Source organism: Aphelocoma coerulescens, chromosome 2 (genome assembly GCF_041296385.1).
Source record: "Aphelocoma coerulescens isolate FSJ_1873_10779 chromosome 2, UR_Acoe_1.0, whole genome shotgun sequence".
Taxonomy (NCBI): Eukaryota; Metazoa; Chordata; class Aves; order Passeriformes; family Corvidae; genus Aphelocoma; species Aphelocoma coerulescens.
In genome coordinates, this window is record NC_091015.1 from 36,528,180 (window position 1) to 36,547,257 (window position 19,078).

A 19,078-nucleotide genomic window follows, 5' to 3' on the forward strand; every position below is an offset into this window, starting at 1 on the left:
TTATATCACTCTGCATGACTTACAAAGATGCTGCAAAATAATTGTGGTGCCACAGGTATTCTATATGCACAGCAAGGGGAAACACTGACTTTAACTGTGTCAGAAATCAAATTTTTGGTGGGGTTTGTTTGTTTCTTTTGGTTTTTGTTTTTTGTTTGTTTGTTTTGGGGGTTTTTTGGTTGGTTGGGGTTTTTTTGTGGGTTTTTTTTCATTTTTTTTTCTTTTCCTGTAAATGCCTAATTAAGCAGAGAACTAGTACAGACTTCTGAGAGTTTTACTAACAGGACTCTTTTACCCTCTTATTGGCTACTGGAAGTCAAATGTTATAAAACCCTCAGACTTGTTCAGTGTCTGTTAAGGTAAAGATGTGTGCTTGTTACTTGGCAATTTTGTGACCCTGGCATTACAAAGACAGGTAGGAAGGGAAACATTTTTAGAAAGCCGGTGCCAATAAACCACATGTGCACACTGTTTTAGCCATTCAGCAGCACAGTGGCACTCTGCTGTGGACATGGAGCCCTACTTGGCCTACACAGTAGCAAATCTGCAGCCATGTAGTGTAAATTCATGAAATGCTGACTGATAGCTACTGAAGAGCTATGGGTAACATCTTTCTTAAACACTTAGGGCATTGCTTTCTTGTCTTCAGTGAGTCACAGATAAAATTTTTTAGCTTAAACTGCAACAATCACACTTGAAAAGGCTATTTTTATTTTGTTTTATTTTACTATTTTACTGACTTTACCAGGTCAGAAGACTCAACAGATGGCAGATTTCTATTAAATATTTATTCTGAATTGTTTTTCTTTCCATATTCTTTGCAGCTGTATGCTTTGTTGGGCTTCCCCATTATCAAATATTTACAATGCTTTTGCACGTGTCTCCATGTTATATTGCATAGCATGTTATACAGAAAGTGCAAAAGTTCATAGGAAGGCTGGTACTGCCCCTGTACTTTATGTTAATATTTAGTCTCTCAGACATATCAATTACTGACTTCACTCTGGGACAATTTCAGAGAAATCCATAATATTCTGTGTGTAACCTTTGGATCTGGCCATAAATGAATCAATAAGGAAAGATCATTAAGAAAGAGTAACTAGGATTTAATAATGACTACCTGACCTAACATATTCTTGATGAACCTAGGTACATTTCTTGTAGTGATAGTTGTTACAATACTGCCCATGGTGTAAAACTACCACAGTGTTAAAATTGATATTCTAGTGGTAGAGCAAGAAAATGTTTTTCTCACCTGATAAATTATTTTCAAGACCCTAGCTAAATTTTTCCCCTTAAAATGAGATTAAGAATCTGTAACTTTTAAGATTATTAGTGCTCATAATCTGGTATTTTATACTGTTAATTGAAATACTTTATAATGTCAACTAATATATTTCACTCTGTCAGTTTTAATTTTAGTATTGTTAAACATTTTAAGAGTAATGTCATTCCAAAAATTATAAGATGTGCTTGTCAACAGTTTCAAAGTTACTGGGAAGAAAAAGGGAAGACAGACATGTAAACACACACATAGAATAGGATCACATACACCTCTCTAAGTGCATTTAGTGGAGTATAGACAACCAGCAAGTTGACCTGTGGAAAAAAAAATCATGTAGGTATAAAGTTGCTGGAGATCTGACATAGTTTTTAAAAATTATCTGTATGTTTGTGTTGACCATGAGTTTGGTTTTAGATTGTATTATATATAAAGATGATCCCAATTATTCAATTACAGCAACAATACATCAATATTTACATTAGGCATTTATAATATGTTAGGCATTTATGCTACAGCACCTACCCTCTCTGCTTTGAATTTTATTCCCTTATACAGGTTTTAGGGAGCAAGCCAGAGCTGCCTGAATGTGGTGATGATGAGGATGAGCTGGCTGATATCACAAACAGGAGAAGTGCTAAACTATATATGGTAAGTTAGTTATTTATTTACTTACAGTTAGGTATGCTCAACAGTAGTCATGCTTTCATTCATTCCTTCCTCATATATGGAGTTCTGGCTTCATTTACAGAACTGCTGTTATTTTAGTTTATTTGCAGCCAATGGACAAGTTTCTCAAAGGATGTCAATCAAGATAGTCCAGGTAATTTGAGGGGAAAAAAAAATGGATTACATTTCTGTTTACTCAGGAAACAAGCATGGCCTATGAACCACTCAGTGCAGGTCAAAGAAGAACTAACTGGTCTAAAATCATCCTGTCTTCTTAATTCTAACAGGGAGAGTTTTAATAGTCATATATGATTTAGTTATTCTTAGCAGAGTTTAAGAGACAGACAGTTGCATTACATTTTATATATCTATAACTTTATTCCTTTCCCCATCATCGCTTACCAAGGAGGATTTGGCTAACAAGTGGCAACACTGGTAGCATGGAGTGCTACTGGATCCCCATGTGTGTTACCTTTTGTAGGCACTGTTTACAATGACTTTGAAGCTGCAGTGAAGTGTGAGAGGGGATGAGTCACTTCCTCTGCAGCTCCTGCACCACACTGACCACAGGATAGAGCCGCCTCTCTACCTGCCTCTTACATGATTTTTCCACTACCTATAGGTGTACCTGGGGTTTACAAGAAGCCTGAATGTGGTGATCATTGTCACAAGGCCATTTTTTGTCATAGTTGTCTATGTGTTGTGTTTAGTTCACATTAATTATTCCTTTCATACCAAAAATCTGGTGCATATTTCTCTTCCTAACAGCGGTTTAAGGGAACAAAAATGGAAAACAAAAGAAGGCCTGCATAGATGATCAGGACCATTGTAGTAAAACATAACTAGAGAAGGGAAAGTGAATTTTTTGAATCCTAAAAACTCTCTGAACTTTCTCTGGATATCTAATAAATTAGTCTAAGTACATAGGTCCTGCTAACAGAGCTCTGCTAGCTAGATTTAAATGTGTTGCAAGATAACAGTGAATGTCAAAGGCAGGAGATGGGTCTATGGTGAGCCTTCAGAGTAGGTATAATAGCTGATTTTTATTTGTTGTGTGCAGTGGTAATTTCCTCCTTGTGCTTCCATAATATAAAATCTAAGATAAAATGGCATATTTTAAATCAATATTTAATTATGTAAGGAAATAAGGACTGCTAGAAAAGTAATTACAATAGCAATAATCTATTTTTTCTAGTAACAACTGGTCTTTTCAGCTATACAGGAGGGATTTTTAAAAGGTTTTGAAGGTCTACATGAACTTATGGTGGTGGTAGAGGTTACAAAGCAGATTCTGCAACAGGTCTTACATTAGAGTTTCCAATTAAAGAACAGTAGATTATAAATGTAGGCATTTCACCTGTTAGTGTCAGTGTAGGACTATTTTATTAAAGTGCTGTTGTTCAGCATATACTTGTACCTTTGGCTTCAGTGTGAGTTGCTTAGCAGCAGGGACTATACCAGTTCAGCCAAGCATGTAGTGGGGGGCTGAAGAAAACACGGATTTTTAAATTTGAGCTGTTTAAGTGGAAGTGGAAGACAAACAGATTTATTTTAAGAAGCTGCGAGTCAAGGATCCAACAAGCTTCCTAAAATTAACACTATATCTCCCTCTATTGGATGTAAAATGAAATGAAACAAAAAATAATGATCCTTAGCCTACTTTACTTTCCAGCAGTACACAAATTTCATATAGCCATATAGTTATATAGGAATGGCAACTGATTTTTATAGTACTTTTGGGAGCACAAATTAATTTGGCTGTAAAAGCCAGAGTTGATCTAAATCTGAAATTACTGTTTTCTTAGGTGTCAGATGCAAGTGGATCCATGAAAGTGTCAGTGGTAGCGGAGGAAAACCCCTTCTCTATGGCTATGCTTTTGTCTGAGGAGTGCTTCATTTTGGACAATGGTGCTGCCAGGAAGATCTTTGTGTGGAAAGGTAAGAGGTCACTTGTGTTGCAAATGCAGAAGCTACACAGAGATACCTAAGGAGTTGACACAGCACCCTTGGGGCACTAGCAAGGATTTAATACTGGCTGAACACAGAGCCCTGCACACAGCTCTTGCCTGGTGCAGTCTGTGAACAAGGGTTGCTCACTTCTATAAGGGCCTCAAGACTGAGTCTTGTCTAAGGATCCTATTTTTGAGACATCTGTAAGCCTGGGAGATTAAATGCTTATGTAAGTGGCAAGTACAAAACAAATATAAATAATTCTATGAGTTCTGTATATTGTCATCAAATCCCTATCTTCTGGGACAAAATCTGGACACTGAACATTCCATTTGGGTAGATCTCTCCACAGAGGTGTGAAATTGAAAGGTGTGTGTCCAGGGCATAAACTAAGAGCATAAACTTGCAAATGCTTTGATGTCTCTTTTTCTCTTGTAAATATATCTCTGAGGTATCATCAGTCTGCAATTGCTTTGTCTGAATGTTTCCCTGAAGAGGAATACTACTACTGCAGAATGAGGTCTTGACACCTTATAGCTGGATTGTTGTAGTGCTGCCATTAAAATCCAGTGCTGAGAATCTCTTTTTTTTTTTTTTTTTTTTTTTTTTTTTTTGTATGAGGCAGCTTATTAATTATTCTGTGGCATTTGTGTTTTGTTTTACTGCATACAATACCAAATAATTACTTTATGCACTTGTCAAGCCTCTCAAGTCAGCCCAGGAAGCATTGTAAGCATTTTGCTTGAAAACTTTATTTGCAGTTAGGGAACCATCCTTTAAAAGAAAACATTTGGGAAGCGTTGTGCTCAGATGGCCTATGGTCTAGCTGACCCCCTGATTCCCAATTGTAACTGTATATGACAGCTCCAGAAGAACCAAGCCAACAGGCTCAGGCATAAAATAAATAAAATATGATTTAGGCTCTTTGACTGTGGCCCTGTGTGCTCCTGTGTGCATCCTCACTTTGCCACTGCCGGTAAAAATAATATGTGGAAAACCTCCCTTGGACTGTGAGTCTCACTCCTGCACTGGAGACTGCAGTTTTCATCTCTGCTGGCGATCTTCAGGCCACTAAGGTGAGAAGTGTGAATTACTTCGGCAATGGCCTCATTCAAAATGGGATACAATGAATGCCTTATCAGAGCACCTGATTAGACCAAGAGGTCTTTGGAATGTAGTCACTGCAGCCTGCTGGGACACAGACCCGGTACACAGTGTCATCCCACAGAGACTTCCAGACATGTCTAACACGGAGCAAGGCTGAACAAGGAGTAGTGGATAGGGAAATGGATAAATTGCAAAGCCCAGCCAGACAAAACAGGAGTTTCTTTTACTCTTTTGCACTGCCTGAAGAAGTGGAGGCAGTTCAGCTTTATTGACCATATTGCCGCCCAGCAAAGGAAGAGTCAGAGAAAAAACCCAGGATACCTTGAGCCAAGCAGGTATTGTTAACTTATTAACAGGTTTTTATTCTTGTAGAAACACTAAGCAAAACAAAATGCCCCCTTTTTCTCCCTTTTTTTTTCTTTTTTTTTCTTTTTTTTCTTTTTTTCTTTTTTTTTTCTTTTTTTTTTTTTTTTTTTCTTTTTTTTTCTTTTTTTCCTTTAAATTGACTGTTTTCAAAGCTACTGAAGTACTGTTTTGGCCGTTCAACTTCACATGAATCTTCTCGCACATGCTATGTCCAGCATTTGTGTTTGTTCAAGACTGAGATAAGAGCAATGTCAAAGAGAACCTGGCTCCAGGACCTCTTGTTTTTGAAGGTTCTGTGAGCTTATTGCCCTTTCCCACATACTGTTATCCTTCTGTTTTAATCAGGCAAAGATGCTAACCCTCAAGAGAGAAAAGCTGCCATGAAGAATGCTGAACAATTCATACAGCAGATGAATTATCCTGCTAACACACAGGTGCGATCTATTTATGGAGGTGATACCAGGAGAGCATGAGTTTTGTTAAAGACATTGTTTTTAAGTCAGCAGAAAAAAAATTTTTAAGGGCTTATAAGACATAAGGGCAATATTTCACTAACATATAACCTAGAAAATTTCTGAGTAACTGTGCCAGTTTTGTTTTCCTTCAGTTTGATGTGTCTGCCTTCATTTCAGATTCAAGTCCTTCCCGAAGGAGGTGAAACACCAATTTTCAAACAGTTTTTCAAAGACTGGAAGGATAAAGATCAAAGCGATGGCTTCGGCAAAGTGTATGTCACAGAGAGGGTGGCTAAAATTGAGCAGATTGAATTTGATGCTACCAAGTTACATGAGTCTCCCCAAATGGCTGCCCAGCATAACATGGTAGATGACGGTTCAGGGAAAGTAGAGGTAATGTTTGTGTTGTGATAAATTGTATCTTATCTAACTAATGTATTCTGCTACTTGTAATGGGCTAAGCTGCTACTCTGTGTTTTAATTTTTATACTGTTGTTTACATTAATGCTACATTAGTGGAAGTGTTACTTGTAGCATCAGAAAAGATACTTAGAAGCAGAAGGTGAATATCAGCTGTATGCTGGGTTGTGTTCTTTTGGTGCCTATGAAAGATGTACCAGTCATCAAGAGAAATCAAACAGCAGAAATATTCCCCCTTCTACACAATACCTTGTAAATAGATACTTTAAATATGATCCTTAGTCTAAAGAAGAAACTTCAAGCTCATATCAGCTTGAAATCTGGAATGGGAAGACTTGCTCTTGGAGTCAGAAATCCATTCTATGTCTTTATGTATGTATCCAATCTGGTTTCTAGAGGAACCTTCTTTGTCCCTAGTGTGTCTCTCAAGTAGCCTGGATTTGAAGAGGAAAGATTACTGTACAGTCTTTCTAGATCTCTCCATCTTTTTCCCACTTCAGGACTATCTTTGGACTACACAGGGCTGGCATGGCATTGTATCAACATGGCCTGTTGAATGAAAATTGCATGTTGGGCTTCTGGAAGAAAAGAAGGGATGAATACCTACAGTCTCATTGGTGTATTTTCTAGTTTCTGACCTCACACTTGGGATGGTCCATAGGCTTGAGCAGCCTATTGTTGACTGGACTGGGCTGTAGTGAATGAAATAGGAAGAAATCTGCCTAACAGTGTGTTATCTTACTGCAGTGTGCCTCTCCAAAATGATACGTTAGTTTTATGATGGATCATAATGTTGTGCCATGTCATATGGTCACCTTAAGGTGTCAAGAAAGTTCAGCATAGCATTATGAAGTGATCGTGTGGCACTAAAGCATCAAGACAAAAGCATATTGCAGTCCCTTGTTGATGGTTGCCATTCATTCATTCAGTGGGGGCAGGGTGTATCTACCTCCTTCATGAAGAATCCTCCCTGTTTCTATTCAATAACACTTGGGAACAGAAAGGACACTCAAGGGATAAGATAGTAAAGTGCTTTGTGAAAAGTCTCAGGATGAAATTCAGCAGTCTCCAATGATTTCCCTGTTTCCCCAGATCTGGCGTGTGGAAAGCAGTGGCCGAGTTCCTGTGGGACCTGAGACATATGGACAGTTCTATGGGGGTGACTGTTACATTATCCTCTACACTTACCCTAGAGGGCAGATCATCTATACCTGGTATGCTTGGTTGCCTTCGCACAGGCCTGCAGTGTGTGGATATTATTTTATGTTGGCTTTATGTCCTTTTGAGTAGAACACGTGTAAATGTAAGATTGTTCACTGTGAGTTTGTCATACAGCATAAACTCTGGGTTATTCTGAAGCTGAACTTAACCATTGTCTTTCTCCTTGTCTTCCTCAGGCAAGGAGCCCATGCTACAAAAGATGAACTGACTGCATCTGCATTTCTGACTGTTCAGCTGGATCGGTCATTAGGTGATCAGGCTGTGCAGGTTAGTGTCTTTTGGATAAAATCAAGCAGAGCATGTGATATATGCAAATTTAGATGAGAATTGAAAGGAGGAGCTAGCATTTAAAGACTGGAAATGCCAATTGCTCAGGTCTGTATCAAGCCAAGCACCATGAGATCCTGTTAAAGGTGCCAGAGATTGCCCACTTGAATAATCCTTCCTGGATGCAGCTGTCTAAAAGAACACAGATATGCCAGAACCTAAAACTGCCTTTTCTTTCCTTTGATTTCCACTCTTTTAAAATTAGGTTTCAGTCCTGACAAGACTAGGGTCCTACAGACCCTATGCATGGCCAGTGGAGACTGAATGATAAGACTGTCCCAGGGCAGCTCACTCCAAAGCAGGATTCTGACAAGTCAATAGCCCTGTGGCAGCTCCCCTGTCTCCTTTTGATTATGGAGGAAGTTGTGATCTTTAGCCCAGACAAGACACCTGACTTTTAGAGGGCCAAAACTGGGAGATATGAATGCCACATGACAGACAGAAGAGGAAAGCCTGCTGGAATTGTGCAACGGGGTCTGACTTTTCCTTGCCTCAGTGAGGAACATAACTTGGGTTTTCTCATCCCATAGTGCTTGCAGCTCCATGAAAGCAGGATACACATCCTCACTTCCAGAAATGGGGTGTGCAAGGCAAGGCACAGGACACTGGCAAATAAAAGGTGTGAATAGATAAGGTAGTCCTTAGCTTGACTGGGTGTGCTCTCCTTACATCACTGCTGAGAAGTGGTGGGTAGGTGAAGACCTGAGAGGTCTCTTCTCACAGAAAAGCTTGAACTGTAAGATGACAAGGGACAAGCAGAGATTTTCTAGGCAGCAGGAGATAATTCTGTGATTCCCATTTCTTATTTACAAAAGCAAAAGGCTTCCCTCACCCACCAAGGTACAGTTAATTCAGATGGCAGCCCATACTTTTAGCCTCTAATCAGTTATGATTTCTGATTGAAATTATATTAAGGAAGGATTAGAACACTTTTAGATAATTACTTTTTGAAATATTCCTAACGTGTGTTCTATATTTGGACAGTGTCCAGCACAATGTGGTCCTGTCTCATACCCAAGGCCAGTGTTAATCTTAAAGTAATAACATTATTACTACTAACAACTGCAATAGTAAAGTGCTTAAAAAGTGTTTTTATCAAAGCTGAAGAAGATCCATTTCACTGCAGTAGATGTGATCCCTAAAAGTACTTTTAGCCTGCAATGATCTTAGGAATATATATGTGTACATATCCCTATGTGCATATATATACACATGCGTATGTATGTATGTGTGTATTTTTATGCAAATAAATAGAATATATTACCTGTGCCTAACATCTCTATCAGCATTATTTGAAGGCTTTAAGTGTGCTGTTTTGTGTGGTCACTAGATGGCACGACAGTACAAATGACTATTAAAAAGTTGGGCTTGCAGGAATGTTTCACTGCAATTTGGGGTTTTTTGAGTTTATTTGGATTTTTGTTTTTTGGGGCTTTTTTTGTGGTTTGAGGGTTTTTTTCCGTTTGTAAAATCCTGCTGCAGTTTGTCCCTTACAAGTATATGTATCCTAGGTGATCCTTATCAGAGAACTGTAGCAGTCTATCTGCCTGTGAAATCAGTAAAAGCACCTGCTCCTGCCCAGCTGCAGCCGCCTCTCTGGGCACCCTGGCTCTCAGCTGCCCCAGGCCTCACTGAGGGTTCTCCACGTCTCCTACTCTGCTGGCTACACCAGCATGTCTCATTCCCTTTTTTCCTTTTCTTTCTGGGAATGAAAGGCAGGGACTTGCAGCCCTCTACCTTGGCCAGTGGCACTGTTATAAAGGAAGATTAAATGGTTGCATACAAATAACTTTTACCATACATTAACCTAAAAATAGTCATTTTTCATATTCTTCATGGCACAACACAACATCTTTTACATCTGTAATGGAAGTTCATTTTCATCATCCACGTTATCCTCTGGATGAGAAATTTATGCTGCTCTTTTTCATCTTCTTGCAGATAAAATACATACAGAAGTAATGAATAAAATGAACAAACTTTCTCTTCTGCTTAAATACAGGGCACTTAAACTTCCAAGATAGTTTTTCAGGAGAATTAAGTAATTCTATAAAACACTATGAAATGACAGTTCTTTTGAAAATGAGTGATGTTCTTATTACAGTAGATAGCAGCCATTTTCATCAGCTAAATATTGTGTTAGAATTTTGAATCTCATCTTTGTGTCAGCGTGATTGACAAAAAAAATCTACAAATGCTCTAACTCTATATGTCTGTAACTATATTTTTAGATCTCCTCAGCTTGCTATTTCTCATTTTTGCTAACATACTTAGCATTGTTGGCTAAGATCCCCTAAGCTATTCAGCAAAGACCAAAAATAACCACTTGTGTCCTTTTATTTCTTTTACTGCATTTCTCTACATATGTACAGATCCGAGTCAGTCAAGGCAAAGAGCCTGCACATTTACTAAGCTTGTTCAAAAACAAACCACTTATTGTCTACAAGAATGGGACATCCAAGAAGGAAGGTCAGAAACCTGCTCCACCAACACGACTCTTCCAAATCCGCAGGAACCTAGCAGCCATTACTAGGATTGCAGAGGTAAGGTCACCTGCTAAATAAACCAGCCATTCCTGGTGGGAATGATACAGCTGCCATGAGCTCCTCTAACTAATCTTGTTGGGGAGTCACATCTGTTCGGAACACAGAACTCCAAATCCCATCCACTGCTCTATTTGACAAACCCACCCAATAAACCAAAGAGAATATGCTGTAGCTGGCTGGAACCAGTCTACATCGTTCAGAGGAACTGTAAGAATACACACAGTGAACAGTCAGTTGACAAAGAATAGACAAGAAGTCAGCAACCCCTACAAGATGGTCTTTCCTACTGCAAACAGTCCCAAATTTTGCCCTGCAAGTCAGTTCCCTGACTTAAGTTCTTCTCTAATTTGTATCAGTATGAAACTAGGGAAGAATTGAAGACCAAAAGCCTAGCAGATTAACACATGTCTACACATTTTATATAAACATGCAAAATAGTAATTACATTATTTGAAAATTTGAAGAATAAAACAATCTCTTTTTTAATCTAGGTTGATGTTGACGCAATGTCACTAAACTCTAATGATGTCTTTGTTCTGAAACTGCCAAACAACAATGGCTACACCTGGGTAGGAAAAGGAGCAAGCAAAGAAGAGGAACAAGGAGCTCAATACATTGCCAATGTTCTCAAATGCCAAACTGCTAAGATTAATGAAGGCCAGGAACCAGGTTTGTATGAGGCCACATAGCTGCTAATAGACAGCTGAGAATACACAGCACTGCATGGAGACAGTAGGTTTAGATGCGATGTTAGGAAAGAATTCTTTACAGTGAGGGTGGTGAGGCACTGGAACAGATTGCCCAGAGAAGTGGTAGATGCCTCATCCCTGAAAGTGTTTAATGCTGGGTTGGATGGAGCTCTGAGCAGCCTGGTGTACTGAAAGGTGTCCCTGCCCATGGCAGGGGCATTGGAACTAGACGATCTTTAAGGTCCTTTCCAACCCAGGCCATTCTATAAATCTATGATCTTTCTAGTGATGCCTTTTCCTGGTCTTAAAATCAAGAGTCAAACATGTTTAGAAGGGGAAAAGGGATTTTACCTTGGTGTTTATTTTAAGGATCCTTAGGTGTACACGTCCAGGTCATATGCATCGAGATGCACCCTGCCGAATATCCCCCAAAAGATCGGGTATAACATTATAGGTTTTACTAATTAGCATATCTATCAGAGATTCCCCAATGAGAGGCTCAAGTGAGCCCCCCTCCCCAAGGAGCCTTCCCCTGGATGGTTCTATCTTGGTTTACAGAATGTGTTCTGGAGAGGACCTTGGGGTCTGGGGCACACTGATCCCTAGCTATGAAGCTTCTAAAATGTTTAGTCTCTTAGCTTGACAAACAAGTCCAAGAATGTAGGCAAAAAGCACTAAGAATACAGAAGTTATAAAAAGTTGTAAAAGGAGTATAAAAGAAAAGGGCAAAAAATCTTCATGGCATCACTAGGTATGCGACTGATATTGGTATTTTGACAAACTGCAGGAAGTACTGTAAGAAAATGCATTCATCTTTGAGATTGTTTGGGAATTTCTGAAACACTATCTAACAAGCTAAAACATCAAATGTTAAATCAGCTGGTGAATAAATTATATATTATGTATTTTAGAGGAATTCTGGAAAGCACTTGGAGGTAAAAAAAAATACCAGACTTCAGCACAACTCTTGACAAAGGCTGAAGATCATCCCCCTCGCTTGTATGGTTGTTCTAATAAGACTGGCAGATTTATTGTGAGTATATGATGGGTACTTTCCTCTCTGTTTAACTATATAGTTTCTGGTGTATTTTGCCTTGGAAATAAGTGGTCATTAAATGAATTTGGGGATCTGGCTTAGTCAGCCAGGCTTGGCAAGAGCTAGAGAGTGGACATTTGGTGCTTTAAACTATCCAAATGCAATGAATGAACAGAATAATTAATACTGCAGAAGTTTGCATGCAGAGCCTGCTTCAGCCTGGAAATAGAGGCTTGCAGATGCAAAAAGATAAAGTATTTTCCCAGTCGAAAGCAATTTAATTCTTGCAGAGCATCACCAGATTGCTATCAATTTGCTGAGGAAGTGCAGGTCAGTGCCTTGCCCCTTATGCACTTGACAGTGGTGGCAAGGAAAATAAATGCTGCTTGCCAAAAATCCCTAGCAGTCTGAAATTTTCCATAGAGATTTAAGATGTGTAATTATGCCTTTAAGGTATTGGCCTGTGCCCAAGGAGCTAGGAAGACCTACTTCCATGGCAGAAACACCCAGAGCTATGCACTGCATATTAAGTCTGTGATTCAGGCTTAATTACTTACCGTATTCTGGGAGGGCAATGCTGTGTCACCATTTGGCAAGGACACACTCAGTTTTAGGTAGGGGACATTGCTGGAAGTCTCCTTAAGGCACAACCCAGTCATTTGGAGAGGGATAAAACAAATAGGATCCTTTAATAAGGACTTTAGAATCTTATGAGAATAGCAAAGTGTATTCTAACAAGCTTCTAAAATACTCCTGGGAAATACAGTAATAGGAACTAACCTCTCTGTAGTAGTCTGCTGGGAGCTATGGACGTACTTTTTATTTTAAATTCCCTCCAAATTTTGTGAAATCCCCTCTTTCCTGTAGCATTTCTCTAGTAACTGAATCACCACCATGAGAGGTCCCAGAGAGGCAGGTCAGACCACTCTGACCTTCTGGCCACCATAACACAGGGTGGGGAAAAGGAATGTCTTTTTCACCATCTGCTTATCGTCCCTTTAGCACTCCCACATGACCACACATAGCCAAACCCTTGACAATCCTTTAAGAGCTGAAACCATTAGCTACATTATTATCTCTCCTTCTCATACCGAATAATAATAAACTGCCTTTTTATCTGCATGTACATCCTTGGAAGAAGCAAGCAGTCTGCCTTTTCTTTGGGGACTAATCCTCAATGGCTTAGTCAACTGTAATGTCCCATTGTCAAATGGCTGGGAAGCTTGGTTGGATGTGAGTTTCATCACTGAGCTCACCCACTGCAAATTCAAAGCAGTTTCTTTTCCTAATTAATGAATGTAAGCTGCATGAATGTATCAGCTGATATCAGCTTGGTTGGTTCAAGGTGCTCTATGGAAATGTTCCTGTCTCCTTCTTGTGGCAGACCTCAGTCCCAATTAACAATAGTCAACAATTACAGTGTAAGTCTTTGCCTCTCCTTAGGATATCAATACCAATATACCAAATACCAATTCTGAAAGACAGAGAGCTGATTTTATAGGACATGACATTATGTGATTTGTTTTCTTTCAGAGAAGCCTTAATGCATTCATCAAATCAGTTTAGGGCTTGATCCTGTAGGAGTGAAAAGAATGGTTCATCAGCCTCTGCACATTATAAAAATATCTTAGGTCTTTGCAAAATTGTATATCTTGATAAATCATTGAAAACAACATAAAAAGCCCCTCTAAACATATTATCCTTTCTAGATTGAAGACGTCCCAGGAGAATTCACTCAGGACGATTTGGCTGAAGATGATGTCATGTTGCTGGATGCTTGGGAGCAGGTGAGCTGTGTACTTGAGCACTGCGTTTGTGATAACAAGGATAGTTTATTCTTAATCACTTAGTTCATAAGATGGGAGGAACAATCATCTTGACAGAATGGAAACAGTTTTATTTTCTTTAAATCATACCAAAAGGAGCTATACATTTTGAGCTATATGATGTGCTAGTGTGCACACATGTGATTGAATTTCCAAGCATAATGTGAGGCCATGGCAGGCACTTCTTATTTAAACCAATGGAGGCTGCATGAGTACATGAGACCTAGCAATGTTTTGTGTTCTTAATAGCTTCTTTGACTTTATCACAAAAATTTACTGATTTTTTTTTAAAGTTATTGCATTAAAGGTATTTAGAATCCACTAAATCCATGTAGCAGGAGCACCTACAAAAAGTCCTAGTAGAGAAAGGGGAAACCTACTAGACCCTTACAAAAATTACTCCATACTAGAAACTGAATGGAGGGTGACAGAAATAATCTCTATCATTTCCCAGTTCACTGAAAACTGAAAATGTGGAGAGCTTTTTGAATGACAGGCAAACTCACTGCAGATTTAGGGAATGGATCTGTTTTCACAGTACATTCTCTCTGCCCTTCCTCTCCTCTTGGAGGGAAAGGGGAGAAGGCCCATGCCCTATTTGTCTTCTTCAGCCAAACCCTTAAGGAACAAAAAGCTGAGGTTTTTGGAAATAAGAAGGAATGTCCATGGTCCATGTGGAAAGGAGTGATAGGAGATGGTGGGGGAAGAGCTGGATGGATAGTTGGGACATACCGACTCAGATAAGAAGTCTTGGGACATGTAGCTGGTTTCCAAGAGAATCCCTCAGAGAAAAAAAAAAGGGGGTGTGGGGGATTGCAGATCAAGGCTCTGGGTGCTGGGTTTTTCAGTGGGCTATCTAGCAGTCACCCAGGATAGCACAGATCACAGAGCAAAAATTTTGATGTGTACACAAAGCTCAAACCAGAGACAGTATAACTACCTGCACCCAAAGAGCAATTTCCTTGGCAAAATATAAAAGATATCTATGGAAAAGGTAACTGGAGTTCCTTTCATCAGAATGAATAAAGGTCTGGACTTCCAGTGTCATAGAGGGCATAACTACACTTTCTCACAAGGGAGAAAAAAACATCAGTTGTGGTTTGTGAGAGCTCTGTATCTCTGCAGTCTTTTCATAGTGTATATTCTTTCTCCTAGTGGAATCAACTATTTTGCGCTTTACCAGCTGTACACAACATCTTTATAACACCAGGGGAGTTATATCTTTCCTCTGTTTGCAGGTTTTCATCTGGATTGGGAAGGATGCTAACGAAACTGAGCGACAGGAATCCTTTAAATCAGGTAAATCAAATCAATTTGGCAGATTTCTGAGTGAAGTAGCATCAATATTACTTAACGAAGAGGAAAATATGATGTAGAAGAAATCTAGTTATGTTTTCTGTGTCTAAAAGTGTTACTGAGCTTACTAGGATTTAATACAGGAGAGGATTATTTTCACCTTTAAATGCACTTTAAAACCCTGTAAGTTTATGAAGGATAAAATGAATCAAGATAGCATTATTGGGCTGCAGAGACTTTTAAATAATATGTAGGAAAGCCCAATGAAAAGTAACTGCACTGAAAAGAGAAGGAATTTAAAAGGAGGTCCCTACTAACCTCTACCCTCAATAATGTATACTGAGAAAGGATTGCCAGCAAGTCCATTTAGTGCCACCCTTCACTAAGTTAAATTTGCAGGAGGAAATTCCAATTACAAAACAAATAGAACAAATCAAGACAACTTACGTGGCATGTACCTCCTTGAAAAACCATGTGTCATCCTTGGTGTGACTTCCCATAGCTGAACTATTCTGACAAAGTTTGTGCTGAAAACCCTTGCATGTATTTCCCTGGAGCAGCGAGGGTTACCTGGCTGTGTTTCTGTATTGATGTCATGTTGGGATGTCAAGGGAAACTACACTGGCTTTTACATGGACGAAATGGGAACGAAGCTCGTGCATCCTCACAGCACTAGCAAATGCTTTCTCCTGTTTAAGAGCCAAAACCCACCTGTATGGCAACGAACTGATCAAAGAGCAATCCCTCTGTTTTAACTTCATGGAAAATTCCTTCACTGCCAGCTGGGAAAAATCAGCAATTACCCGATCATCTCATTGCCTTTGAAATAAGTAATTGAATACTGTATAATAGCAGCCCTATGTTCTTTCACTATGGATTTTAATGTATTTTTTATACCAAAGGAATGAACTAATATATTCCATGTTTTATTTCCTCTCTGTTTTTAGCCAAACGCTATATCGAAACAGATCCTTCTGGCAGAGATAAAGGAACCCCCATTGTAATCGTGAAGCAAGGGCGTGAACCACCCACATTCACAGGCTGGTTCCTGGCTTGGGACTCCAACAAATGGAAGAACTGATCTCTCCAAGGAGACTCCAGCTTCAAGCCAAAGAATGATCAGAGCCCAGCTACTTTCGAGTCTTTTTAAGCATAAGCTTATGCAACAATATGATGCATCTGTTGTTACACTTTCCTGAGCTTTGATGTATTTCTGTGAATAACCTAGAAATTCTTAGCACTGGAAAGGATAAATAATTGTAAACTGGACAAATGGGGTAAGTGGGCTTTCCTAGTAGTAAATATAGAAAGTGCTGCCAATCTTTAATCTTAAAAGAAAGAAACACACTGTCTTTAATCTATTGATTCTTCAAAGAGAAGCTGTGGAACAGTTTATTTTAATGTGCTGAACTGGACCAAATTCTGTCTTCACTTAAAAATCCAAACTAATGCCACATAAATTCCTTTAGATTAAGGCCAATATAATACTGTGCAGAATTTGGCCTGATAGAGGACTATCTGTTGCAAAGAAAGCATCTGATTTAATTACTAGGCCCACATATTGCTACACTCACTGAAAATTTCAGATAATGTCTGATCCACAGTAGGAGTTGTGACTCACAAGCGGCAAATAATGGATGGATATTTTGAGAAAGCTGTGCTTAACATTTTTGTTTACCTTGTTAATACATTTATGTGTGGAGCTTTAGACTGAATACCGTTAGAGTATGAAATCGACAGAGGTTTTTTTGAGGGACTTTTTAGTGTATTGTAATGAATTCCTTTAGATTTATCTCTGAACCAGCTCCAGCTCCACCAGGTCTTTTTAACTAAAGCTCTTAAACACATTGTAGTGCACTAGTGCTTTGAAGTGGAAGCAAAAGTAACAGCTTCAAAAACACATACTCTGCCTTAACCAGATTGCTCTTAAGCCATACCTCACCTCAGTTGCCTTACTCAGCAGTACTCAGTTCTTCTTCAGCATGCAGACTGTTCACCTTGTCAGGTGCAGGATATCTTTCTAATATTCTGTGCAGGTCTTAGACGAATATCAAGCACATCAAAAGGAAGGAAATCCCTGGTTTCGGTAGCATTTCTGGGAATTTGGAGTGTGAATATGCACTATAGAATATGGCCTTCTCTTTTCTCTCAGGCACACTTGGGCTTTTTTTTATTCTGCTGAATTTAAGAATACACTTTCAAAGTGGTTTTTATTTGTAACTTAGCCAGAAAAGTCTGCTTAAGGGCAGTGGGAAAACTTCTTCAAATCTTTAGCACTGCTTTGATCGCTTATCCAGTAATGCTTGTTTTAAACAATTTGTACAGCTGTAAATCATATCAATGGGGCTTTTTAATGACAGCATTTCAGTAGTTTTATTATTCTTATAAGTTAGATTGGAAAGTGAAATTTTAGACATTTTTGTACTTTTTTAACATGCTTGGGATTTTGAATCAGGGTAATGCAAAAAAGAGTGAATTTAGTCTGAGCTTGTAATATCAATGACAAAAGAATTGTGAAGCTAAGAGATTAATCATAGAAGTTAGCTTTAAACATTTGTTTAAATGTCTGCTAATATAGCTGGGCTGTATCTGAATGTAATTTCATTTAAAATAAAGTTACAAAAACCAGTATTCTATATGCCAAGCTGATCTTCCTCTCTCTGACATATTGCAGGGCAGTGGTGTCTAGCAAGATTTCCTGAAAACCCAAGCAGGTACCTTCCTTTTTAGATGGACAATGCAGTGAGAAGTTACTTGTTCTTACTTTGGTGCCATTTTATGCAATGGAAGCTTAACTCTTCTCAACAACTTGACAGTTGCAAACCTAAGTGAAAATCAGAGAACTGGGTGCTTATTAGATTGTTATTTTCATCCTTAAGAAAAAACACCATTGTTGTTATCCAACTCTTCGGTTTTATAACTTTTTGCTTGCAAAAATAATTGACTACAGAAATAACTACTTTATAAAATAGGAGGAAATAGATTTATGGGTTTTTTTAAAGGATATGTCTTGCTTTTCATTTGTGAGAGTAGATAAGATGTCCTTCTCCTGCTGGAAGGAGCACAAAGACCTTTTCAATGTCTCAGCCACTGAGTAGCCTGTAATTATCTGATTGTCGTCTTCAACACATACATATGATTCTTCTCATTTTTAAATAATAACAGTTATAGTAGCTTCTGAACCAAGGATTAGACAAGATTTGCCCTTCTTGTACATAAACATCTTCCGGAACACTGAGGGCTCTGAACTGGCACAGTCTGCCAGTATATTCTCCAGCACTATGAAAGCCTCTTTTCAGTTCCCTCACATGAGACAGAGGAGCTTTTGTGGTTTCCTGGCCTGGGCTTTTGAGTTTGTAATACATTGTTCTGGCATGTTGATTACTGATGTTGAGAAGAGCATTGAGAACTCATAAGGGAACAGTGTTCTCCACTAGGCTTTAAGCACAACAGCTGCTAGCAACATTGTTCTTGGGTTTACTTGCCAGTGAGGAAGTTTATTTTTCATACATATATGCACAGTACACACAAAGATATATTTCTTTCTCTCAAGAAGAAAAGAAGGAAGGAGGACAGACAGACTATGAGGGCTTGGAAATGTTAAAGATTAAGTTGTTTTCAAGAAAGTATTTAAGCACATAACTTTATGAATACACATAGCAAACCTATCTGCCTTGTTTTCATAATAGAAAAAATTGTGCAGATCTATATATAGTTCAAGTTCCTTCAAGAATAAGATATGTCTTGCAGTATTATCACACAGTAATAGTATGTTCACTCTACTTGTAATGGCAAAATTAGACCCTGATTTAGGAGTTTCATTATGCTATCAAACAGAAAGCATTCATGTTCTATTGGTTGTAAATACAGCATCATTTTTCATCTTTA

The 19,078-nt window shown here is 38.7% G+C and overlaps 1 protein-coding gene across 1 annotated transcript in view; it reads left to right on the forward strand.

The window, feature by feature from the left end:
* Positions 1-17,826, forward strand: part of LOC138106441 (scinderin) — a 49,424-nt gene extending 31,598 nt beyond the window's left edge. The window contains exons 5-16 of the mRNA XM_069007038.1: positions 1,841-1,933; positions 3,757-3,889; positions 5,720-5,808; positions 6,007-6,222; positions 7,342-7,463; positions 7,647-7,737; positions 10,170-10,340; positions 10,835-11,012; positions 11,944-12,065; positions 13,778-13,855; positions 15,133-15,193; positions 16,138-17,826. Of these exons, the coding sequence (XP_068863139.1) occupies positions 1,841-1,933; positions 3,757-3,889; positions 5,720-5,808; positions 6,007-6,222; positions 7,342-7,463; positions 7,647-7,737; positions 10,170-10,340; positions 10,835-11,012; positions 11,944-12,065; positions 13,778-13,855; positions 15,133-15,193; positions 16,138-16,271 (1,488 nt within the window). The 3' untranslated portion in view covers positions 16,272-17,826. The remainder of the gene's footprint in view (positions 1-1,840; positions 1,934-3,756; positions 3,890-5,719; positions 5,809-6,006; positions 6,223-7,341; positions 7,464-7,646; positions 7,738-10,169; positions 10,341-10,834; positions 11,013-11,943; positions 12,066-13,777; positions 13,856-15,132; positions 15,194-16,137) is intronic.
* The last annotated feature ends 1,252 nt before the right edge of the window (positions 17,827-19,078 follow it).